The sequence below is a fragment of the Dendroctonus ponderosae genome, unplaced genomic scaffold (assembly GCF_020466585.1).
Source record: "Dendroctonus ponderosae isolate FM_Combo_2020 unplaced genomic scaffold, Dpon_F_20191213v2 Dpon_F_20191213_4, whole genome shotgun sequence".
NCBI classification, from domain to species: domain Eukaryota; kingdom Metazoa; phylum Arthropoda; class Insecta; order Coleoptera; family Curculionidae; genus Dendroctonus; species Dendroctonus ponderosae.
The window spans coordinates 14,914,012-14,941,559 of record NW_026018611.1 but is presented as its reverse complement, the minus strand read 5'-3'; the positions used below and the strand labels follow the sequence as shown (position 1 = coordinate 14,941,559).

The following is a 27,548-nucleotide window of genomic DNA, read 5'->3' as shown; positions in this document are numbered from 1 at the left end:
AGTAAGTTGACTTTACACATATTGTTAAAAGTTCAATAATGGTGTTAATGCTTAGTTGTGTGCGTTCTTTAAGATTGGTGTCATTTTGTAATTTTAATTTTTCAATTTTTTTTTAAACCTTAACTTGTCAAAAAATCACTTCTTACTCASTATTGATAGTATATCTTACTCTGGTATCAGAATTCAACGTATAGGAAACTGCGAGAAGTGCCTAGCGCCTTTTCACACAGGCCACTCTGCTGCGCTTCTCACTGCAGCGCCACAACCAGGACAATCAAGCGTAACAATTATTCTTTCGTAGATTTTTAAGTTTTGTTTTTGTGATACAAAATTTCTTAATACGTGTTTATTTATAAAATATATGTGTTTTATGTTATAAGTACAAATGTATTTCTCATAATAAAATTAATTAAATATAAATTATGTGAATGCCTTAGCTCAATGTTATTGAAAGTTTTTCTTCAACTGAAATGTAACTTCTCATTGTTGTATTTAATCCGGCAACTTCATTGTTCAGTATAGAATAATTTCTTTGTGGTTTTAAAGGAGCCAAAAAATGTGTCATCATCTACCCTTTTTAGGCCGTTCACTTAGTAATGGGTGTACCCAGAATTTTTTTTTTCTGTCGAAGTCGTCGTCGACGGCCCATTATTAAAAGAAGCAAATGTTAAATATTCAAGCTCATTTTAAAATTGAGAATATGATTGAAACATACATTAGCATGCGAAGTAAATTTAACTTCAGTTCAAAGTACATATACCATAATACCAAATTTCAGGGGCAATTCCGATTATATGTCTCTTAATACAATTCTGTGGATTGAATTTTTGTCTTACTTGTATCTTTTTACATGACGTTTTAGCTTCAGTAGCAGCTGTAGATTTTGAAAATCGGTCAAAGAGAAAAAATGCTATCACTGTAAAATCAAAAAGTCGATTTTTTGACATCACCCTGTAAATAAAAAAGATAGAAAAAAATTGAAAAATCGTTTTGAGATTTGAAGTCCATGTCTCTATGCCTTTCATGCTAAAATGAAAAAAAATGTTTGTTCAATTGGGAGCATGTCAAACTTTCACAAATTTTGCATTGCTTCATTTGCCACCCTGTAGAAACTGTAACTGAAGCAGTAGTTTTTTGTAAAAACACTAATAGAAAGGGAATTGTGCTACACAACAATTCAAACATGAATCAAATAGCTTGTAGCAGTCAGAACTTATCGAGTTCCAAAGTAACGTTTATTTTGTTGAGCAGTTTAGACTGATTGGCTATCTGACGATTAAGTAATGATTAAAATTTTAAGGGTTTACTAGAGCAAGCTCTTTACCAAAACGTTCTATACATTCATTTATTCTTATTGGTACAAAAACATATAGACACATAAAACTTAGGTCATAGATGCTGCACAATATAATACAAAGGTAAAAATTAGTACAAGTACAGAAGTATGTAATATAATATCTACCTACTGTTAAACTAACAGAAATGCTGATAATCACAAACCCTTAATAAATAAATGAAAATTATTAGTAGATCACTAGAAAAATAGAAAATAATTTCGAATAATCTCTAGAAAAGTTGTAAATGATAACTCTACTTAACTAAAAAAACATTTATGACTATGTAAAAATCTTAAATTACGGATACATACCGTAACGTATATATTTAATAATAGACTTACATTTGTGTACATTAGAATGTAGTAACTAGTAAATGCATTGAAGTCCAACTTTGACCGTGTCACAATTCTGTCTACTAATTATATATACAGACCATGTAATTTCTGCCATATAATATAATTCGTTAATAAGATCCAGGTTCTTCCGTTGAAATGCACATGTCGATTTGTTTCTTAGAAATTAGAAAATTAAGTTTGATTTAAGATTTCTTTCGCATCCAATAAAGTGTGAATTTATGGGCACCTTTGATTTACAAGACCTTTAATTGTAATTTATCTAACTAAAACTAAAATAAACTATCCTATAAAAGTTACTGAAAAGGTGAACAAAATGTACACGTTTTCAGTGCATTAATACCCTTCTAACTACTATAACACGTAAAATGGACGAATGTAATTAAAAATATATCAGTTGAGAACAGAAATAAGCTGCAATAAAAGAGTAAATATAATGCAATTGTATCATTAAATGAGATTTTCCCCAATAGAGGTTTGCAAAGTGAGTAAAAAATGTTCAAAAAACTATACAACTAAGTATATGTATAATATCAAGTAATTTCGCCAATTGTTTAGCAATTTGTACTTTATATGTCAAAAACAGCCTGAAAAATCTGATACAAGACTTTGATTATAGTTTGTATAAAACATATTTTTATTTTATTTCATGAAAACTAATAAAATTTCCCTGAAATAAAATAGAATTATCAATTTACAGTAATTGAATGGTAAACAATAAGAAGATGCAAATTGCGGAAAAATCACTCAGACTGTTGGACCTTTCAGATGATGCCTATAATTAAAGTATTTATTACTAAACAATCACTTCTTACAAGTTGTACTGTCACAACCATATTAGTGCCTTATTGCATCACTCACAACATACAGAAAGCTGAGCTCAGTATGTGCAACATTTATTATATTCAATTTAAAATTGTATTGGTTGTGCCTCAAATGATGGTGTATAACGTATTACACATTGGTGTATACAAGTAAAGTAGTAAAACAAACAAGACTAGTTGTTTACATTGCTAATATCAACTTAATCGCTTATTGCAAAAAATGGTACTGGTTATCAATAGTAGAATCAAATTCCGTTTTTTTATATTTGCAGACTTTGTGCAATCACAAGCACCACCATGTAAGCTGATTGGAATTTACTAGCTTTGCTTATCCAGATTAAACCAGGATAATTAACGTTGGGCTGTGAAATTTCTGAAATAGAACAACGCTCTATCAACATTTATAAACTACTTTACCAAGTTTCAAAATATGTTTAAAAACAACAGGACACATTGATTTTCAATAATCTGAACATAAAAATGTTTTTAAAGGTTTTTTTTAACTAATTTCAAATAGTCTAGAATGATTTAACGTCTTGTAAGAGAAAAAACAATTTTAAAGTAAAATCCCAAGAACCTATGTTACTATAATACCATGCATAAATTATCGCTTATGTGGTGAAGTTTACTTACCTATATATGCAAATCAGTAATGTAAAAAATAAGGCCACTGTGCTCGTCGAGAGTGTGGAAGCGTCCCCGTATCGAGTGGAACCACAGGCCGGCGGGCATACAGGAATAATGGACTCTACACACAAACAAAGCAATGGCTAATAACTAAACTACCTGATGCACTAATTAAAATTACAGAAATTATACTTGCGCCGCTCAATTAACTATTTCTCTAATATTTCAGGTAACGGTATGAATATGTGAAAACATTTCCTCCACTCCAGTACTCATGCAATATTAGCATTACCATTTGCAAGAGTAGAATTTTATTATAATACTATGCTCACTCAACTTTAATTCAAAACAAAATGCAATCGCAGCCAATTGAACAGACTTATGTATGACTGTATGACGGGTAAATGTTGAACAGATCGGTTAAGCGTCAGATTCACAAGATAAACTTTGTAACATCCACGAAGCATGGGTAAATTCCAAATACAGGAAGATTCAAAATTGGCGTTATTCCACTTTGGCACTCTATATCAAGTAATTCATGCAGAAGAGCTTTAACATAAAACTAGGCGCACCCAAGCATTAACATTGAAACTGAAGTTATGAAAATGTGGAAGTTTGTTAACACTTGACTGAGAGTGTGTTAAGTTATCTAGTAAATTAAGGATATACCACTTCATTCTAGTTTCATACACGCATTCAAATTGTGTTAACACAGGGTTATTCACCACCTTATACAGCTTCTCAGGCCCATAATTAACGAGATACAGGGTGTTAAATTTTTAAAAATTATTGTTATTTTTTCTTTAACTCCTACAATTTATATTTTGCTCAAATTTTGAACTTAGCCTCATGTTTGCAGTTTTTTCGAATCTTCATTTTCGATTTATTTGCATATATATTTTCTATGAATTTTTTTATAAATTTTTTTGTGTGCTTTTGTTAACACTTTTCTGTGAAAGCTTGAACTGCCAGTTGAAGTTAAAATAGGGATGGCTAACGAGTTTTTAACGTTAATTTATGTTACAATAATTGAGGTTTCTCTACTGTAAGCTAATCCTAAAAAAAATTATAAATTAAAGGTGCTGCTCAAAATGGCTCCGTTTTCTCTAAAGCACAAACGGACTCCTCGTCGAAAATTAAAGTCCACTTTATCCAATAATTGAATGTAATTTTTTATAATGTTACATTTATTACTGATACGATTCCATAAATATTATGTAGTTTCAACAGGCGTTGAATATACATATTCTTTTACAGTCCCCCACAGAAAAAAATCACACGTATTCAAATCTGGCTATCGCGGTAGCCAGCGAAGCGGGAAATTATTTCCGCGACCTATCCATCTATTTCGAAACTGTCGGTTCAAAAATTCACGAACGTTTATAAAATATATATCGATATCGCACATCGAACAAATATCGCCCAACGATTCCGGCCTAGACATTAAATTTAAATTCTCTGCGGTAATGATGGATAGATTTTGATTGGAATATTCATGGCTGTTGTGTAGATTTGTGATTTCCCTCCGCCTAAAGCAGGTTTCATCAGTGAAAAAGATACTTCTGTGAAAACAAACGTTCTGATTTAAAATGGAACTACAAAAAATCATTCATGGGTCTAACGGTAACAGTTCTTGAACTTTTTGAAAATGATAGGGATGCAGCACATTACGTCGTATAACTCGATGTATAGTGGACTGTGGTATGTTAAATTGCCCGAATATTTTTCAGGTACTGGTTTCGGGTTCATTTTCAATATGGCGTAAAATTTGCTTCTCATTTCTTGCGGTCACTGCGTAAATGCAACCTCCCTTATTGCGTTGGCAAAGAGAGCCCGTCTCCCGAGCTTTCCGTTCAACTTTAACAAACGTGTGTCGACTTCAAATCACACGATTTCAAAATCTTCGGTGCTCCACCACATTTCTTGGACAGTTACTCTCACAAAACCTTAATGGAAAATTAACTTGCTCATTGAATTAAAATTTTTCATCCACTRTTATTAAAAACAGATTGATTTTACGAAAAAAACCTTTAGGTACACAAGGAAATTGATGCGTTTAACTTACGAGACGTCAGATTTGACATCCAAATSTCCAGCAAAAAGTACCACAGCCCACTATGACAAAATAAATAACTCGAAAACAAARGCAGATACGAAAAAACTGCAAGAGATAAAAAAAAATCTTAAATTGGACAACAAATTTAAAATGTTGTTCGGTCGAAGTCAGTGACGCACCACAAAAAACTTCGCAGGGTAGAAGGGGGTATGACACTAGAAAAAAACGCCCTGCAGATTTTCGCAATCAGTTAGCTCACCTACCGGTACAGGGTCTAAACAGTAGGCTACGTTCAAAATATCTCATAAACTGTAAGAGTTAAAGAGAAAATACCAATATTTGTTTTAAAACTTTAACACCCTGTATCTCGTTAACCTTGGGCCTGAAAAAAAACTTAAATTGCAACTCAATTGTCCTCTACACGCCCCTGCTTGGTGTCCATAAGGTTGTAAATCACCCTGCATAATTGCTTTAAAAGCGCACTGGAAAAACTAGATTCATAAATATTCGGTTGTTCTCAACTGATTAGTGGCGAATTTATAGTCAATCAGCTATAAAATATATGTTTTTCCATTTGTGTGTTAGTTTCATCTGCTACCTTTGCTGATTTGCGCTTAAAGCATTAGATATCTATGTAAAGTGAATAATAAAATATCATTTACAGGTGTTAATTAAATATATTGTTGCCAAATTTCTGATTTCGTTTTTTGCAAGTAGCTCACTTTTGCGTGCATTTTTAAATAATTTTCTTTGTACTCTCTAAATACCCCGGACAAAACTTCCAGCGTAAAAGCGACTATAAATTCTAGAAAAAATAAAAATCAAATATGTTGATGTTAAATCAAATATATATATGTTATTTGTTCGAACCATTGTTGTTATGGCACATATGCATTCAATTTTAAAGTCACAGCTTTTGTAACTCTGACCCATAAAAGCATTCTACAATCGATTACATAATAACCAACAGAGAAATTGTACCGGAACAATTTCTTGACGTAAGAGCTTTGACATCGCCCAATATAGGTTCATATGATAAATTAGTCAGAAGCAACAAAATTTTAATCAAGATTCCACCAAACAAGTCAAAGTCTCCCAAACATGCCGAAAAGTTAAAAATAGGGTCTTTAGAGGACCAAACTACAAAGTGGCTTTACAAAGAACGACTAGATGATTCAAGATAAATCCATTAAAAAAGGAGGATAATGTAAACGAACTCTGGACAAAATAGAATCGAACGTATTACAGGCTACAAAAGAAAGAATAGGAGTTAGGAAAATTTACCGACCAGACCAGCAACGTAAATGTGGGAGGCCGTTTTTATGACATTTGTGCTGTCGAATGAGCGGTTATACCCATAATAAATAGCATTTTCAACTGAAAAGGCTTCTGTGACACCAGACTTTTTTCGGTATGCTTTTTCACGTAATAGAATATATCTAAACGGTGATACTAAAAAAATATTATAAAAAAATCACATATGTGACTAAGGGCCATCATATTGTCCTTTCGGAACTCAATTGAATAACTAAGTTTTGAAACATTGAATTTTTCTCAATTTAATAAAGGCAAATTTATAGTTCTATCGATATTTTTTCTATTTACCTTTTAGTTAATTTTAGCATTAGGGCCTCTACGTAATATTAATAGAAAAAAACGTGGCTTGCAAATGCAAATTATAAAGGAATGACAAAGTTCTGATTTAGTTTTTTTTGCAAAAATTGTGTTTTTTTTATCTTCAGAGGAATGACGTCAATTTAAATCACCGTACATTCATACTCATATTCTGTGAAGAGGAAAGATTTAAATACATAGAAAATTATATTTTATATTATTTATCAATGTCATGCACTTCTCTATCCTCGCGTATCTGTTATCATCTGGCAGAAATTATGTGACTTCTCATGATAACGCAAATTATCGTTACAGAAGAAATTATCTATTTTTGTCTATGTAGCTGGAAAGTATCTATGCGTAATACATTTGCCAATTTAAAAAAAAACTTGAATCGCATTTTTCAAAACAATTCTTATTCGAATATATGTCTTTACCGCAAGTGAACTATTTTATAACGCTTAATGCATAATTTGCTAAAGCAGCTACACTTCAAAATTAAGTGTAGAGGTATTCAAATCATTAGTGAAAAATTGAAGTTTTATATGTGTTCATGTGTTCTAACAAAAAGACTAAAAAACTTCATACAGCCAAAGAAGCCAATTTTTTATTACCGCATACATACTGGCAGATGCAATTCAAAAATATTATTTCAATGTTAAAACATCCTACGTTAAATAAGAAAATATTTTATTCAAGTACTCCGTACATCATTCCATTGACATGTTTAGAATTACATACATACAGGGTGAGTTTTTTTCGATGACTAGTACAGGGATCTTGAAAAATGCAGCAGATAGAACGAAGGTTAAATCGACAAGGAGACGTAGTTTTAAATGCTCTACTGGAAAACCAAATTTATTTTTGTAAAATTTGACGAGTCATGAGATTTGTGAAAAAAAACGATTGATTTATGGTAGATTTTTAAATGAGTCCTAGTTCAGTCAATATTAATCTGACAAATTGCATTCCAAATAAAATGACATGAAACATTTCTACAAATTAACTGTGATTTTTGACATATGACACAAACTTGACTTTTTGTAAATGACAACTATACAGGGTGATTCAAAATTGGCGTAATTCCTTTTAAGGGGTAATAGAGGTTCACTTAGAGAGTAGGAGACAAATATTGAAAAAAAAATTTCCGATAATTTCTAGAAGATATTAATAGTTGAAAATCGAATGTCAACGTTGTTATTAAGCATTATTTTCAAATTGTCCCATGTCTAATTGGTAGAAAATTGGAATACTTAAGCATTCAAAAACAAAAATTAAGATATTATTGTAACGGAAATGGCCAGGGGAACGCACGTTTGAAATGGAGGGATCAAAATTCATGGTATTTCAGTAAATCGGAGCCCCATTTGCGCCCCATTTACTGTCAAATATGACACTGACAAGCGGGAAGTTTCGCACCTGCTCTGGAGATTTCGAGAACCATCTGGGTTACCTGGAGGAAATTATATAAGCGACGACGAGATCCAGACGGGGAGAGTGAAGTGACAGCAGCGACGGAGTGCAGAAGAAGGTTAAACCCCGCGAGTCGGAAACGCGTGTTTTCCTTAAAGTTGTACCGAGTGGAATAAAAGTTGAAAGCTGAAGAAAGAGTTTGATACTCGGCCATCCACGGTACATTATTTTTATATTAAAAAACWAAAAAATTGGAAAGATTGGAAGAAAGGGTCCTACTTTATGGCCMYCTCTATCGATTTTTCAGTTTTATTTTTTTTTGTGGGGAGCYGTAAAAAACACAGTTTATAAAAGTAAATAGGGCAATTTATATGAACTTAAAGAAGCTGTTGTTAGAACATTTGAAAATATTGATGGTCAGTCAATTAGAAAAGCAACTTGTTTAGTTTTAAAGCGCTGCAATATTTCAATCGATAATAATGGTGGACTTTTTGAAAAAAATTTACAACAAAAATTATAGTTTCTAGCGTTCAATTTTAATTATTGTTAGCATGTTTTGATTTTTATAACAAATAATTTACATGAGTTGCTGTTTTAATTAAAATAACTTTATTGCCAACTTTAAGGTAGTTGTCAAAATAAATATTGCATTATTTGTTACTATGAAAACAATGCTGTATGCTTCATACTATTTTCCATGGCTAACTTCGATCAACTACATTAAAAAAGTAAAAATTATTCAAACACTTCATTTTCAAAAAAAAACTAACGGTATATGTCACTGAAATTATTTCTAAGAGTCTATTTAATAAAGGCATAATCAAATATAATTCCCATAAAAAAACAACCAAAGTTTATTTCATGTCAAAAATGAGTTACTTTGTAAAAAAGTCTTCTGTCATTTTATTTGGAATGCAATTTCCTAAAGCTTTTCTATTTAGTGTCAATCTGTCAGATTAATGCTGACTGAACTAGGAGTTATTTAAAAATTTGCCATAAATTAGTTTTCTTCCAATATCTCTTGACACCTGTGAAACTTTAGAAAAAGAAAATTAGTTTCGAGCAGAGTGCAAAACTCAATTTCGCAAAAAGCCCATTTAACTCTTTTCGTATCTATCTATATCTGCTATAGTATCCAAGATAACTGTACTAGTCATCGAAAGAAAAACGCACCTTGTATATAATATATGGTTACAGAGTACTTACCAAAAAGCTCAACTCTGCCCTCCGATGTACCCAACCTATTTGCTGCCTTGCACACATACTGCCCATACTGCCTCTTTTCAATTGTTATTACCTGTAATTAAACCAAAACACTTATTTTCTGAATACATTTTGAACATGTCTTACAATACAATGTTAACAATACACATCTGCTTACTCTTAATGTAGTGTCAGTAAACTCATCAGCAACAGCAAAGTGAGATATCATATTATGCTGATTATTTACTAGAGTAATATCATCCTTTTCCCAGGTAATTGCGGGTAGGGGGTAAGCTTCAACGTGGCACTCGAGATCCATATCGTATTGCAAAGCCTGGCCCAAACGAGGCCTTGGCACTGTTACCACAGGTGCAAATTCTACTTCGACAGCAATATTACCTAAAAATCAAAATACACGTATGTTTCCGAGTACTTTCGATGCAAACTTTATTTGTAATTCATTTAGTATATCAATTCATTCAGTATATCTAATGCAAAAGAGAGGTTAAATATAAAGCTGAAATAATACCACTCACGTCTTGCTCCCTGTCCAACGCCATTTTCCGCAATACAATAGTAAGTTCCACGATCCTCTTTCTTGATCCCTTTGATTTTCAGCGTATTACCTCGGCTTATAGATCCCCCTGTAGGCAAAACCGCGTTATTTTCACGCCTCCATGTAATTCGTGGCACAGGAAAGCCTCCAGCATAACATTCCATATCAACAGCTGAAATGAATTTTCGTTTTACTCCTAATCTGAGAAGTCATCACTATTTTTATTGACCTATAGTGAGAAGTATATTCTTCTCCATACGTCAATAAAAACAATAATAAAAAAGTCCCTATAGGTAAATAATGAAAGCCATTTACGTTTTTCATTATTTTTAGTTTCCCCACCTCTCTAAGTTCAAGTGAGATTCCATCCATTTTTACTTCTAAAATTACTGTAACTTTAAGATTCACCAATTTTGGCTTTGCCCAGAAGTTTTTCATAAAATTTGTATCTGCTTTCTGGAGACAAGTAAATTATATTACGGCAGTTTCACAGCTGAACCTCAAGCTATTAAGTCTTGGGACACTTATAACATTAATGGGAAATTCAAAATATAATTAAATCAATTTTAGGCAATCATGTGTGTGTAGTAAGTGTTAGTAGCAAAAAAAATCTAAGTATATGCGCTTCGGTCGAGAAGGCTATTAAATAACTCGCACATACATAAAAGTGCTCGGTATATAATAGCCTACTTCTCGACCTAGGTATGTAATAAACTATAATTATTCTGCAATTTCCAACTGAACCAGGAAGCGAAAGATAAAATAATGAAAAGATAAGTACCACTGCCTTCTGCTACTACGACAGATCTTGTAGAGTTATCCGAAATGAAGGGAGGTCGACGAACTTGCACTTGTACTTCCGCGCTTACTCTATTGCTTGGAGAGATGAGAATTTGGCACGCGTAAGTTCCTGCATCGGTCTCTTGCATGTCCTTGATTTGCAGAACATAAGTGGAACTGGCCTAGAGTACATAATAATGTTCTGTCATAATAATTTATTGTTATTTATAAAGCGTTGATGAGTTTAAGTATTATAGTAGAACGTCTAGAAAATAGATCTAGGTTTAATAGGAAGTATGTATTACCGGATCATATCTGAGGGAGAACCTAGAGTCATGTAGGATGAGAGAGCTGCCAGTTGAAATAGGTAAACTGCTTCCAGTGTCCAATTTCATCCATACAACAGAATAGTCCTGAGTGTACTGAACTGAACATGATAGTTCCACAGTTCCACCAATATCCTTAATTTGCGTTTGGGAAATAAAAGAAATCGTTGGAGATCTTTGTCCTTTGGCTGCAAATGAGACATTTTACTCCATTAAAATCAGTTAGCTTAAAGGATGCTGATTGTCAATTATAGCAAACTATAGCCCAGTTATTCGTTCTAAACTACACGTAACATCCCTAACATACCAAGTAAACATCATAGAGAGTATATATAGATAGACAAACATTTTAAAAGTTGGAACCATGAGTTATGAGACTGTTTGCGTCAGTGTAACCGTATGGTTACGCTAGGCGCTTACACTAACGACTTCTTCATTTTCGAATTTCTTATTTCAGAAAAGGATTTTCCTTAGCTATCCTCATTCTCACCGGATATAATAAACTTCCGTGAAAAGGGTTTTATTGGGATCACAAAATGAGGAAGAACGAGATTGTTTATAATTACATGCTAAGGAATCGTTTCTTCAAAATTTGCGGCTTATCCATTTTGCCGCCAATGGACAACCTGATGCAAAAGATGAAATGTTGCATTTGTAGAATGCATTTAGATTGAAGGATGCAATTCTTACTTCAAAACCATGTACCAGAAGTGCAATGTACGCCTTCCGCTACATTTCATACCAAATAAAACATGAATTTGTCATGATATTATGTTTTTGATTATTTCCCAAAATGCTCTCACAAACGCTTAGCGTAATCATACACTTTCTAGAAAAAAATATGGAAAGTAAAGAAAAATGTAATACTTGCATTTCGAACTGATATCACTGCGAAAAAACAAAAACTAGTTTAATTTTGCAAAAAAAAATTATTCGGGCGTTAAAGGTTTTACTAATGTTTGGAAAAAAGTCTGAAATAAAACCCAGCGGAAGGGGGTTTTTACATACATTTTCTAATATATAAATAACGGTTAGACTTAGGTATACGATATTATACATGAAATATATTTACAATTTGGAGTAGAATTCAAAAATGTAATAATATATAGAGTTCCATTTAAAATAAGCAAGTTGATACCTACTTCCGGTATAACCGGAAGTGTAGCCACCTTGAAAATATTTTAGATCGCTTGCCCTCAATGACTTCGGCACACTGTCCAATTTTCAAATTTTTCCTAATTACAGTTTTCCAGATCGCGGCGGTTCCCGATGGGACACCCTGTCCATTTCTAGACAGGTCGATTGGATTTTTTCTCCTGATTTCGGAAATATATGTATTGCCTAGATGTGTATTATCAGTTTTTTTTTTGTATTATGTTTTAAAATTTTTAAATAGCAACAAATTAAAGTAGTCTGAAATGAAACAAAAAACTATAGACAAAAAATATCACGGAATTTATGGCTACTATAAATTTAAAAACAAATATTCACTTTTTTCTAAATAAAGGATCTATGGGGGGGGTGTCAACTTATGTGAAAACACCCTGTACACGAGATGGAATCCACAACATCGTCAACGAACATGGGTGGTCAATTGAAATTCAGGCTATTCGAGAATCACCTGTTGCAAGAATATTCTCCGTAAAAGTTTTAGTGGAGTAATTAATATTGAAAATATTGGACCATATTTCTTTGGCGGAAATTTGAACAATGAAATTTACCGAACGCTTTTCCTCCAATAGTTGAAGAATTTTCTCTTTATATCAGAAGGACCATGACCTTTTCCTTGAAAATTATCTAAATCGATGGACGGGGCCCAAGACGCACCTTGTTTGGCCACCGTAATTTCCAAACCTGAACTCGGTGCACTTTTTTATGTGGGGACATGTGAAAACATTTACTTGTTTAATAGGAAATATTAATTGCAGCGATCAACTCATTGGCACAATTCATGAAGCATTTGATGAGGTGAAAAACACCATAAAAGACTACGAACGTGGGAACGAGAGATATGATGGAGGATTGAATTATACAGGGTGTCCCGTAAGCTCATGATCACAAGGGTACTGCGATATTCTTTGGACCAAAAGAAGACGATCTGACCTAACTTTTATTAACAAAAAATGTCTGGCTTCTCTGCTATTGATGGTCAAAGTTCTTCAAAAAAACTATCTTTTTTTAAATATCGGGAGAATGGTACGATGTATTTTAATGAAACTCGGTGTGAATTTGTTCTTATGTAACTCATATTATGTCTTAACTATCATTATGACTCATATTTTGATAAAACAATCGAGTTCAGCCGTTTTGGACAAGTGGTGAATTCTTGAGTGTCGTGGTACAAAAACTACCAGAACTTTTTAGTTAAAGGATGAAATCAACTCATTTTTTTTAGGTTGATGCACTAATCATTTATTCACAATTTTGTGCTATTTTTAAAATCTTGTAGCATTTATAGTTTTTGCAAAAAAAAATATTTCTGTTTTTTTGCCACTTAACAATGTTAGACATTAACTGCAAATATCGTGATGCGAGGCATAAAATTATTGGCAATCAATCTCACAAATTCGTTTTGAATGACCTTTTCTAATGAAGAAGTGACCGACATGGTCAAAGTATTAGGGTTTTGCGAAGGCAATTTGTGTGAAAGCGTACGCGTTTACGCGGCGCATATTTGCATTGCTAAGTGACTGGAAAACAGACATATTTTTTTAACGCAAATACTATGATTGCTACAAGGTTTTACAAAGAGCACAAAATTGTAAACAAATGATTAGTGCATCCACCTAAAAAAATGAGTAGATTTCATCCTCCAACTAAAAAGTTCTGGTTTTTCGACAACACAAACGACACTCAAGAATTCACCACTTGTCCAAAACGGCTGATCTCGATTGTTTCATCAAAATATGAGCCTTACATAAGAACAAATTCACAGCAAGTTYCACTAAAATACATCGTACCATTCTCCCGATATTTTSAAAAAATATATTTTTTTTGWAGAACTGACCATCKATAGCAGAAGGGCCAGACATTTTTTGTTAATAAAAGTTAGGTCAGATCTTCYTCTTTTGGTCCAAAGAATATCGCAGTACCCTTTTGATCATGAGCTTACGRGACACCCTGTATAGGTAAGTAAGTACCTGGAAGGTAAGRTAGGTAAGTATCTCGAATACTCTGTCGATCACCCTGTAAACCCGACGAGGAGGAGTAAACCCGAAGATGCTGACCGGACGAATTTTAGCATTTAAGCATGAAAAGTGGGTTTCTCGTTAGTGGGCATTTGTTTCTGAGTTTTTTTCACATTTATYATACTTACAATAATGATAGTATTTTTAAATAACAGAAAGTACTTTGAATAACCTTATCTAATATTTAAAGCTAAACATGATCATAATTATTTCTCCAATATGGTGTGTTTATTTTGAATAATTAATTTTTTGTAAATCCAAATATACAAAACTAACCAACATTCATGCTATATCGCTAACGTTGTGAAAACTTGTCCACATATATACTTAACTAACAACAGGCATTGGAATGTGTTATTCATGATCTAGATTGCTATAAAATATTAATTGTAGTTTGCTACAAGTGATTAGTGAATCACTCTTCAGCAAGTGACTAGTTATTGCCATGTTGATCAGTTTAAGTACTAATTATGATTTACGGAATACGTGAGGAATTATAAAAGAATACCAGGAATAAATAGTCCAATGCATGCCAATACCTAAATTTTGCATAAGAGTTATTAAATTTAATGGGAGGAGTCCATGCTTTGTTGTAGGGATGGTAGCTATATTACTAATATCCAATGCAAATATTTATCAATGAGCAAACAAAATTATCGAAACAAGATTACAGTGTTAGTCTAGTATCACTTTATCTTATCAATAGATAAGATATGGTTAAGACTTACCGTTATTTATACAAATTACGACAACAAACAAAATCGCTACCTTTAACAACGCCATATTTTGTTTGGTACTGGAAAGGTATCAGTGTTGCCAATATTTGAAGTCAAACGTTTAGAAGTTTTGGCTCACTAATGTCAAATGAAATGTGTAATTAAATTTATTTTCCTTAACAGATGAGCCGTCAAAATAACCGTAATAATCAAGATACGTAATGTATGTATGTATTCTAACTAGTGTTAGCTTGTGAAGGCACTATGCAGCCCTATTTTCGAACTTATGGGTTTATTTAATATAAATAAATTAAACAGAGAATAATTCTAAAATTTAACAGCATTTTAAAAGTTTCAACTTTACCGTTTTTTTCATAACTTTCTGAGTTAGATGTGCCTACTTCTGTTTATTAACGCAGAAATGCTTTCCTGTTTTGTATTATGAGGAATATATGAGGATGGCAACACTGGGTAAGCTAGAAGAAGCGAAGAATACACAGATATAGACGTGAACAGGTACTTTGGTTAACGACCACATATTAAGGGCCGGTTACACAAAAGCAAGTTCAACGATGATTCAGCTGAACCGTCAATCATCGGTGAACCGAGTTCAAATTTTCATGGGTCGTACCACGCCGATCGGAGCTCGGTTCAGTTGAACTGGACTAATAATTTTTTTCATAGGGTTGGCGCTTCCGAAACTCGGTAAAATGTGGTATTTGGTATACTTTGATTGGCAACTATCATGTTACAAGGAATATAAAATATGATATAATTGATAGCGGTCCAAATCTGGTCAGCCTGTGCGCATGACGTCACTCTGAGATATTCGCGTTTAAACTACATTGCTATACTGGTAAAAAGATACTTTTTAGGAGATATGTCGAATGATTAAAGTTTTTGGAAGCTCTGTGACGGGGAGAAGTGATTTTCAATCAAATAGGTATGAGTAAAACCGTTTAATACTTTATGAACATGTGAAATTACATATAAAACTATAAGCTCTACTAGCGCATACACCAATTTATACTATTTTGCTAAGGTTAAAATTATAAATCATTGAAAAGAGCGAAATATTTCTTTAAATATTGTGAGAATTATAGAGCAGTGTAAGTATAGTGGTATTTTATGTAAGTACAATAAAAGTGCATGCTTAGTAATGTAAGAGTCTAGTGAAAAAGAATAATGTATAATTGTTGATTAAAAATGTAAAATTATATGTAACTTTATATGTACAGGGTGTAACATCATCATCAAGATGATTTAGGAGGTCATAATGCTCAGAAAATTAAGAGAAAATGTTGATATACCCATGGTCAAAACCACAGCATTTTTTAGGTATATAGTGACAAAGATTTTTTAGTTAATTTTTTGGTATTTTTCTTCTTAGGTCTAAGGATAACGTCATAAAATTTTGTACTGATGTTTTAATAAGCTTTTACATATATAAGATCATATCCTTTCCTGAGTAATGGGCTATTTTTTTTCTAACTTTTTTTGAACACTGACCGTATGGATTGTGATTTCACATTTATAGTCCTTCTGCCTTTTTTTAACTTTTTGATATCTTGCATTAATCACAAATTGTTAAACATTTACCAAAAAATTGCATAAATAGCTACCGATGTCTCCGTCTAAGTCGCGCCTATTTTTCGGGCGTTAGTGGTGAACGCTGCACCATATTTTAAGGTAATTAACAATTACATTTTTAGATCGGTTTACAAAATACAACTCAATTGTAGTTTATTTGACTATTTTCGACATTTTTGTTGGTTTTGCAGTGTCCTTTACTCATTGTAGGATCTTTATTTTTAGCCTGATTGTCGCTATTGCCACCATAAACAACACAACGCGTTTTGCCTAAATAATATTCACCAACGGGTATTTACAATATTAAGAAACCAGGCTATAACACTAACCATACACAGTTGATCACCACTTGTTTTCGTATGAATAAGTACCTAAATACCACAACATTTGTTTAAAACGCACTGAGCTCAGACGGTTTGTAACGGATTTTACTCTCATTTTGACGTCACGCAGACTGTCAGATGGACACAGCTGATGCGCATGATCATACCCTATATTCCATATGCATGATTGTTTATGTTTGTCAATCTAGCATTTTAGGTCCTACTATTTAATTTAATTAGTTTAATTTAATTTAGATGTATAGTCCAAAATTGAAGCGAATGCACTTGTCTCCGGCGAAAGCACTTGTCTTTATCTAAGGAAAGCCTTGCAATCAGCGTCAGAGGAGACACCGGAGTTTTTACAAATTGAGAATCAAGCCCGCATGGAGATAATTGCTAAGCGTCAAGCTTTCTAAAATAATGTATATCGTTTTTTGCATAAACGTATTCGATAATGTAAAACGACGTACATTATTATTTAGTAAATGTTTGTGTTGTAGTAGAGTAGCAATGGTAATAGTTAGTCTAGTTTGTTAATTACGGATCACCCTGTCTTTCAGTTGTCAACGTCAACTAAGTTGTCACGTAAGTCAAGTAGTCACTGGTGTCGAAGAAGTATAGGAAAAAAAGGATGTTGGTTGTAGTAAAAGGACACATTGTTTTGTTAATATTAGTTTTAACATTCTTATAATTAATAAAAGTTAAAACACAAAAGTTTCTGGCGTTTGAATGACCCTACTGCATATCTGCATTAGTTTGTTACATAAACAGTACTTTAACACTACGTACTTTTATTAATTTAACATATAGCTCACAAATTATAAATAACATAGTTTTTTTAATTTTAGATATTCTAGATTGAAGATACTTGGAAACTGGAAAAGCGACTAATATCGATAATCTAAGTCATAAATTTAAAATCACTATCGTTCAATTGCAGGAAATGATTTGGTCGTTTCCTATTCCTTCAGAACTCTTGGTGGTTCGTCGGACGTTAGATTTGTCGATGCCGAGCGTTCGCTCCATATCGATCAAACGCTTTTTCAACTCATGTAACGCCAAAATTGTTTCTCTTTGGTTTGACATCTTAATAAAGTAGCTTAAAAGTGGGGAATAAAATAAAAAACGTATATGAAGGAATTCGACTACCCCACTAAAGCGATTATGTGCTGGCTAGTTTTACTTGTTTTTTTGATAAATTTACATATTTCGTATACTTTTGTAGTTACAGATATTTGCGTAATCTGACCAAATGCAATGTTGCCAATCTTCTGATTTGGCTTCTTGCAAATATCTCTGCTTTTGTAAGAATTCTCCTTTATTGCTCCCTTAATACGACCAGACAACACCTCCAGAGGAACAAGGCCAAATTTGAATCGCACTGTATATTAGAAAACAAAAAATGTAGATGAAACAATACAATGATGTTTGAATATATTCCGGATCCCAGTTAATAATGCTCGATATCACTAAGATACCTTCTAAGAAATAAACAAACTTTTCGTATTTTTCTACGAAAAAACTACTATAGGTACCGGATGTAACATTTAACTTGAGACATCGCAATAGCTTGAATAAGCACTCTAGGAAAAAATGTTTAGTAATAAAGTTGTATTATGCCGCGGGGTAAACACATTGATGACAAAATTAGTGTTCCTCTGCCCCTCCTTGTGGGGGGAAGGGGGGTAACTAAAGGATTTTTTAAATTGCGCCTCCCACTTTTTATTGCAGATTCAGATTCTGCGGCTAAAAGCACGTGAAATTTGTTTAAACCATTTTTTTTAATTTACGATGGATGACGTTATAATCAACTAAATTAAATTTACCTGTCGCGCATGACTTACCGTCTGTAAAATATCCTCAAAAAACGTCGTTGCCATGGATATATATAAATGACATATGAATTTGATGACATTTTTGGTTCAAAAGTAAAAAAAACGAAATAACTTGAAGAAACTGTCAATCTCTACGCTCAGCGTTTTCCGGACAAAGTGCGGTCCCGAGCTTCTTTCCCTCGAGTTATCAAGCAGTTTTCTACTGAAGGGAGTGCAAAGCAGAAGACAAGAACAGGTAGAGCTGCAATTTGTGCAGCAGGCAATCAAGTAGCAGGCCTTGGTGCTGTGGCTTATAATCCCCATGCAAGCACACGAGAAGTATCACTGCAATCAAGTATTCCTCACATGAGTTTGTGGAGTTTTATCATTATCATACCTCTTTACACCAAGACCTCCATAGGAGAGATTTTGAAAATCGGGTAAGGTTTTGTCAATAGGCATATAATCATATACAGCAATACCCTAATTTTTTTCGGTACGTATTGTTTTCCGACGAATAGTCATTTACAAATCACGGCAATGTTAATAGTGCATTACTGGAGCGCAGAAGATCCGCTTTGGCTTCCACAAGTACCACGCTGAGTGCCAGTATTTTTGGACTGTCAAAGTATGGTGTGGAATCATTGGCAGTAAACTTATCGGTCCCCACATAATTGAAGGCAACTTGATTAGTGCTTTACCGGGACATTTTGGAAAACGAACTTCCAACTCTGCTTGCGGACTTGAGCTTAGAAGAACGGAATACCATGTGGTTTCAGCATGGTGGTTGTCCAGCGCATTATTTGGTGGTAGCACGAGAAACCCTTGTTTGTCAATGTAGTGATCGTTGGATCGGTATAGCTGGTCCGGTGAACTGGTCTGCTAGATCACCAGATCTCATTTCGCCAGATTTATTTGTGTGTGGCTATCTTAAAGACAAAGTTTATAAACAGATACCAACGACACGTGAAGATATGATTGTGCCGAAATTTCAGTAGACGTACTTCTCAGTTGTGTTCGGTCGTTCGAAATGCGAATTGATAAGTGTATTGATGTTTCAAGTTTTGAGCACTTACTTAGTTAAAAACTAACTATAAAAAGTTTTTTTTTACATTTTTTTAAATCAGATTTTACCAAACATTCCGGGAAGTCATGAGCGACAGGAAAATTTAATTTTGTCGTTATAGCGCCATCTGTCGTTAACCCAAAAAATGTTTGCAATAAAAAGTGGGGGTGCCATTTAAGAAATCAAAGTTACCCCCATCCCCCCACAATAAGATGCAGAGGAACACTAATTTAATCATCAGTGGTTTTCCCCCCGAAATAATACACTTTGATACTAAAAATATTTTCGGAAAGTGCTTATTATTCGAGATATTGAGATGTCTCACGTTAAATATTACACCCGGTATACTCGATTTGAACGTCCATTAGAATCGCTTTGTGATTTAGCGAGGATATTCGAATACCATTCCATCCGAACGCCTAACTGATAGTCATAGCAAAACGATTAATTTTTAAAATTCGAGTGTGCTATATCATCAACTCCTTTAAATGTATCTATTGGAGTATAAGTGCCTGCCAAAATACTTGAAATTACTGAACTGGATAAAGTACTCATATCCGACGACATGTTTGGATAATCTATTTGTTGCCTCAGCTGCGATGTACGCCAAACATTTTTTTCCGATCGTTCATCAGTATCCGGCAGAACGGTAGTTATTTCACTGCTGTTTTCATCTACATCAAGAACTGCCATCAGTTTTTTCTCATTCTTGATATATTCGAGAAAATTCCTGATTTTATCACACATAAACATAGGAGCCTCGAATCCTTGAAGCTCTTGCAGCTGTAGGTTTGGATTATTGCAGTACTCATCGCTTTCAGTCAATTCTTGAATGTCCTGCAAGAGCATTATGTAGATCTTACCACCGTTAGCCGGTAAAAGATTCTGTGACTGGAGCCATTCTTTATCTTCTTGATCGCCACAGTATCTCAGTAAGTTTGGATGCCGTACATATAACCTGCCTCTAGTCTGGCCGTAGCCCAATACTTTATTTGCTCTAGAACCCATTATAAACTGTGTATGGGCTTTTATCCTCTCTGGATTCCACTTTGGACCGTCTCGTTTCAGAGAGAATTTACATCCTAGGTTATCGTTGTAATAGTTTGATAGAAGTTTTGACTTGCTACGTTTCGAGGGCAAAAACGACACTGATGAGTCCGTTTCTAATTGAACATCTTTTCTCTTTTGCGCTTGGTGCCCAATCAGACCCTAAATAAAATAATATATATTAGTAGATACCTATTTAATATTATTAGTAAGCGATTTGCAAACAGGAAATCAAGGAGCAACAGCGTTAGTGTAACATAATTTTTAGTTAAAAATGCAACATTCTATATGCCATTTATTTTAATCTGGACTTCGGCAAATTTTTCCAATAGCTGTGACCAAAGAAGTTAATTTCGCCACGTGAAATGAATATGAGTAAATATAATATTTCAAAATTTAAATATAATACAAAGAGAATATTATATAAATAGCTCATCTACGGAAGTTTACGCGTAACGCTGTGTTCAGCATGTACGAGTTGATACAACTATTTCGGGATGTTTGATCAATGTGCAACAGATTGATTCACGAAACGAATGTACCCGTTTTCTAATCTTCCAGCGCTTCATAAAAGGCTCTTTGCAGAGTTTTTTTGCGTGTTTATTTTGTTCATTTATGGTCAACTAACCGTTCAATATTTTTTTTAGATTTTACATTACTTACAATGAAGTTATAAACAAATATCGAACAATTCGATAGTTTTAATTCGATGGTTTCCATAGCTGAAAAAAGCAGCTGAAAGTTTCAGCTGCTCATACCAAAAAGAGAAGGAAAATAAGTTAAATATTTCCAGATTTCCAATGGTAATTCATGCATTTTCCAACAAATTGTAAATAGCAAGTACTTTTAATTTTTATTCATAAACGTAATCATTGAAAACAGAAATGTCGCTTTTTTTGGCTTTTACTCGACGTTGCTCAACGGATGTAAACAATTCGCTTGTATTAAAAATCTCGGCCACCATCAACGAATCTACCAGTGGTAAGGATTGTGCCTTGTGAAAAATCCTTCATCGGTCATTTTCTACAATAATTCACAAAGCAATAAAAATAAACTAAAAAACCCCGTCACTTTCGCGTCGACGGTGGTACGCTCGACTATCCGCCAAAACAATCTCCGGCAAAGTTCCGAAGATCGACTAAACTTACCGGCGTTTTCGCATGACGCCACTTTCATCAGATTTGAAAGCCCATTAAATAGCAAAATAATGTTTTTTCGGGATTTATTTTTCTTGTAGTATATTTATATGCAACAAAGCTTGTATTCTAGTATGTTTGCAAGGACAGGTCAGATTACGCAAAGACCCTATTGCACCATTGGAGAGGTCTAAGAGCAATTGGAGACTTTCATTTCCTTGCAATTAGGAAATTTATTGCTTTGTGGATTGCGAGAAACCATTCGATCATATCTAATATAAAAAAGTCATAGAAATTTAAAAAGTCAAAATGTAGAACTCCAAAAGTAGCAAATGTGTCCTGGAGCCAGAAAGCAAAAAAGACAATGAAAGAACACTCGCCAGAACGGCTACAGATCAGCACAGTTGTTTAACATATACCTACTGTCTCTAAAATTTTAGAAGACGAGTTTTAGCAACAATAAAACATAGTTAATTAAATACATACTCTTCAAGGCAGACTTATCAAAATATTTAGATAAGCAGATGACACATACTGTACTTTGCGCAGGTATATTGGAGGACTCACAAAATTTCTAACACTTACTTCAAGAGGCCAATGTGAATAATGGTAAATAAGCTAACGCACGGCTGTTTACGACGAAAATACTAAATATCGTATGGGACGTTATACATATATAGTAAAAATAGGCCCCACACCTATTATAGGTTACTCGGCTTTCATTGGCGTAATTCGGGGGTGGCAAGGGGTGGCAGCTGCCACCTCATACTTTTCAAGCCCAATCGTTTGCCACCCCAGAATTTTGAAGTTAAAGTATCAATAATTAACAAATAACTAACTAAAAAATACAAATCTGAAACAGGGATTGTTTTTAACTTTGACGATTTTCCCTTAATCATGCTTAGTTTAAAGCTTAGAGAAATATACCATGTGTTTTGAGAACATGTAATTTATAAACTTACATAGAAACATTGGAGTAGTAGATAGAATTTACGTAATAAAATAGGAAACATTAAATGCGCCAAAACCGAGAATGAGCGATGTGAACGCATGTAAGTGGCAACTCTGAAACAGCGACATTTTTGGATATTGAAACGAGTGCTGTAATAAACATTTTCCAAAGTTATTGATGACTTTAATTCAAGTCAAAAAAAGAGACTTTATTTTGTGTAAAAATAACTTGTAATATGTATGATGACAATTGAGTAAAATATTTTTTTGTATAATGTATAATTAATTATAATTATTAGCTCCATATCTTGAGTTAATAACTCAAGTGATTAAAAATTGTTGTTTTAGGGTAAATTGTTAGAAATTAAATTGCCTCAAAAATAGCCTGGCAAAGCGTAAAAAATTAACAAATTTAATATCAAGTTTAAACATTTTTATGGAAGAGGACCCCATTTCACCTGAGTAGGTTTTGCCACCCCAGTTTAAATCCTGAAATGACGCCCATGTCGGCTTTATTACTTAATACCTCGAAGATATTATATTTGAATATGCCGTTTCAACAAGTGAAACGTTTTTTTCTAAATTTTGAACGGAAATTTCCTAATTGAGAAATGTTGGGTCCGGAAGTACAACCTTTTTATGTGTTTGGAATGGTGTGTATTTCATGCTAATAACCAAAAAATTAATAAATTGAAATAATTAGACGATGAAATTACACTAAGTTACTTTATAAAAAGAACGAGTTTAACTCTTTGGAAGTATGGACAGTGTACTGTCCTGTCCAAAAATGCTCAATAATCCCGAAAAACATTTATGTAGTTATTAGGGTGTGTCGAATCGAAAAGTAGATTAGCGGTCACAAATTGTTTGCTCGTCATTTCAACACACCAGTGCAAGCTTCAAGGTAATAGCGAGATACATGTTTCTTCTATTTTTCAGAGATTGGATTGTTGTATCAGTGTTTAATACTTAATTAAAAGTAAATGTTATCTAAAAAAATATTTACCACACTTTCAAAATGTGAAAATCTGGCATCAGTACATTCGAAACCCTGCTCGTTACTGCAATACTCAAAGCCAGACTGTTCTTTTTCTCTCAGAGGTATTATATACATGGATTTAGCTTCTTCCAATATTTTCTTGCAGATATCTCGAATGTTTTCTTCAGTCACGCTGTCCGAGCCTAAATTAACTTTTATGTTAACAACTGCAGGTTGAAAAAATTTCTGGAAAAAAAATAAAGATTAGACTGGGTATAATGATTTCCAATGATAAACAAAGAAAGTGTGAAATTAACGTCACATTTTGACCTCGAGCGGCCAGAAAGTCGTACAGAGAGTAGAACTCAATAAATAAATAATCTAATAACTAATAAATTAAGTTCTGCAAATTAGTGTCACGAACGTTCGAACACTTACCGTGGAAAAAACAGGACTCTGCATGTGAATGTACTAAGATTGTATATGTACTAATTAACAAAATTTAATAATGCTCTTTCGTTCAAAAAGTAGTGAGGTGAAAGGGCAACAATACATAAGAATTATTCAACATTTTAATTTTGTTCGGAATTGCGGTTTGTTTGGCCCATGCAATGTGTCTAATTTAAGATGGTCCAGTATGCCGTTGTTGAAAACCGAAAATGATGCGTCGTTGATTAAATGAGGGGTAGGTAAATGGCACTTTAATAGCTTCGAGAAGAGTTTTCGTTCCAAATTGATTTGGAAAAAACAGCATTTTTACATGATAGCAGATAAAATTATTTCTGGTTTTTAGTGTCAACGCTGAAGCGAAACCGATTATATTTACTTGAAGCAACTTTAGGTCAGCATACAAACCAGATCAGTTTCTTGCTGTTAAACACGGCCTTGCATGTTTATTAGCAGAATCCTAATAAGTAATGCCATTCATGAATACATATTCCAGATATTGTGAACACGAACCTGTATTTTAGATGCTCTTAGTCTATAGATGCAGTGTAAAAAGTATATTAAAATTTTCGTAATATGTTGTATATTAAAATTTTTAATATTTAAAATATCAAAATTGTACTTGTTGCAAAAGTTAGATCACAAACATACTTCGGGACATACCCCCTCAAATTGAATTCCAGTGGACTTACATCGAGTGATCGTGCTGGCCAGCGTGTATCAGAATAAATGTTTAAAGATCTTTGTTCGAATCGAACCCAGTTATATTCTCAAACACTTTTTAAAGTGATAACTTCTTATGGCACGGTGTAAACCCATTGGAATTCGTTACAGCGCCGTTATGTCTAGCCGTCCCCACCCTGCGGTCTCTTGCATTCTCTCTCTCACGCACACGATGACTTAGCAAAGACATCGGCACCACTTGTATTTATCTATGATCGCCACTGAGCACGCGAACCAGGGATGACACAAACCAGTATTTTTAGTAACATGTTCCATGTCTGACTGTTCCAAACTCATACCTGTTCCAAGTATCTGTAATTTTTTGTCACATGCTATTTTAGCCCATGATTAATATTGATTTGTATCTGAAACCGGGCTGAAGCTCATTGTTCCATCGAAACATATCCACGCCACTTGTTCCTAGTTCCTAGTAATTTGAAAATTGGGTGCAAATGTGTGCCGGTCTTGTTCGCCGACTGACTTTTTGTAATTTGTTTTACCAAAGGCATAACCACCTCCGGATCCAATGTGTAGCCATTGAAAGAAGCGATGAAAAAACGCCGAAAGCAACAGAAATTAATTTTTTGCGTCGAGTGGCAGGAATATCGAGAAGAGAACGCATAACAAACGAGGTAGTGAGAGAAATGATGGGAATAACGCATTCTGTAACAGATGACATCAAAAAGAAACAACTAAGCTGTAATAGACATATACAAAAAATGCAAAAACACCGAATCCCGAAGCAAGTGATGAACTAGGCCAACTTGTAGCCAACAGGGCGAAGACGACCTGGAAGATCGAGAGACGAGCTGGATAAAAGGTACCGATAGGGCAGGACAGTAAGCAACTTAGGGACAGAGAGCTTGAATACGAAAGACGATCTCTGGAACGACCGACAGAGATGGAAATCGGAAGACGTCGTAGAACGCTATAAACCAATATTCATATAGATAGACGTCGCAAGGACAGCCTATTTTCGATCTATTCTGCAATGCTGATGGAAGTACATTGCGTGGCCGGTCGTGATCAAAGAGTAAGTAATGGTATATTATGTACCGAGCAGTTTTATATATATCCTGTTTCATACCCTGAGGCATAGCGCCGAAAAATGTAATCTGCGAGGTACTTAACAGCATTCTCGACCGAGGTATATATGTTACCGCCAGTAACCGTTAACTCGCCAGGCGTTTTGCAGAATCGCTACTACTTTGGGCAATCTGCACATTGACTATGGCATTTTTGGAAATCTGCAAAATGCGGTACGCGCCAGTCAATCTGAGTGTTAGATATGTTTAATCTTCACATTGACTAGACAATGTGCTGTTGTTACGAAACACAATTTAACCTGTTGCTACGAAACTGTGCAGGTTAGTTTTGCAACGGAACTTTGTTGCTTAGTTTTTCAAGGAAAATTTATTGTTTAGTACCCTAAGTGGCAAACAACTTTGTTAAATTTACCTACTACTTTGTAAAATTTACTATGTAAAATTTATGTGGTTATTGATTATTAGTTCATATTCGTGTCCTATTAGCGTCGTGCAAACAAATTTTGATTTTTCGAAAGTTTGGTATTCGGGTTTGCATATTATTTAATGTAAAATGAAAATCAGAGTAATTAATAGGGGACATCTTTGCCAATGAAAAATCAAAGACTAAATATGAAACAACATACAAGATTTTTTTGTGAGTGTGCACAAAAACTTAAAAGACATCCGCAGTTATGGAGTTAATAATTTATGCTTTCATATTTGAATGCTGTTAATAAATTATTAAATTAGTGTTAAATAATCTTATTACATTAAATTGTTTTGTGTTTGGTAAATCAAGATAGTATTTTCTCATTAAATCAATAATTAAAATAATATATACTTATTAATGAATTTAATTTCACCAATATCATAAATTTATTTGGCATAATCGCCGGCCCCCAGAAAGTAAATAACAATTTTGCTGCATCAGGTATTCGGTATGCACATTATCTAGTCAATGTGAAGATTCAACATATGTGCTACTCACATTGATTAACGCGTACGGCATTTTGCAGATTGCCTAAAATACCGTAGTCAATGTGGACATTGCCCAAAGTAGTAGTGATTCTGTAAAATGCCTGGCAAGTTGGTCAGTTTGCAGAATGCCTAGACAGTTTTGACATTTCCGGATTTCGTACATTGTCGGTAACATATACATTGTATAATATTTTTGTAACTACTAACACGGATGATTGCCTAAATTGAATTAATTAGACTTTGCATTTCCCATTAATTTTCTGGAGTATATTTCACAGCCTGAGGTTCAGTTGTCAAACTGAGAAACTGCCTAGGAAAAACTTATACCTATTTCATTATTTACCTAGGGATTTCATTTCAACAAATCCCATATTCAGAATTCGTGCGAATGACTTCGGATCAAGTGGACGAGCTCCAGTACGTTGCAATAAAATTGGTCAAAAAAATAATAATTCGCTCCTTTTCGCACGATT

The 27,548-nt window shown here is 33.7% G+C and overlaps 2 protein-coding genes across 2 annotated transcripts; both read right to left on the bottom strand.

Moving 5' to 3' along the window:
* Nucleotides 1-1,331: 1,331 nt before the first annotated feature.
* LOC109535545 (lachesin) lies at nt 1,332-15,117 on the bottom strand. Its single transcript, XM_019901461.2, has 8 exons — nt 15,006-15,117; nt 11,069-11,277; nt 10,765-10,945; nt 9,964-10,155; nt 9,606-9,826; nt 9,431-9,521; nt 3,148-3,262; nt 1,332-2,887 (listed from the first exon to the last, which is right to left on the bottom strand). The coding sequence occupies exons 1-8, from the start codon at nt 15,058-15,060 to the stop codon at nt 2,866-2,868; spliced, it is 1,086 nt and encodes a 361-aa protein (XP_019757020.1). The 5' UTR covers nt 15,061-15,117; the 3' UTR covers nt 1,332-2,865.
* A 1,307-nt stretch (nt 15,118-16,424) lies between these two features.
* LOC125504186 (deoxynucleotidyltransferase terminal-interacting protein 1-like) lies at nt 16,425-24,151 on the bottom strand (the record flags this gene model as incomplete). Its single annotated transcript, XM_048665783.1, has 2 exons — nt 16,425-20,995; nt 23,927-24,151. Coding segments are annotated over 2 exons (990 nt in total), but the record flags the coding sequence as incomplete, so codon positions are not given.
* Nucleotides 24,152-27,548: the final 3,397 nt, after the last annotated feature.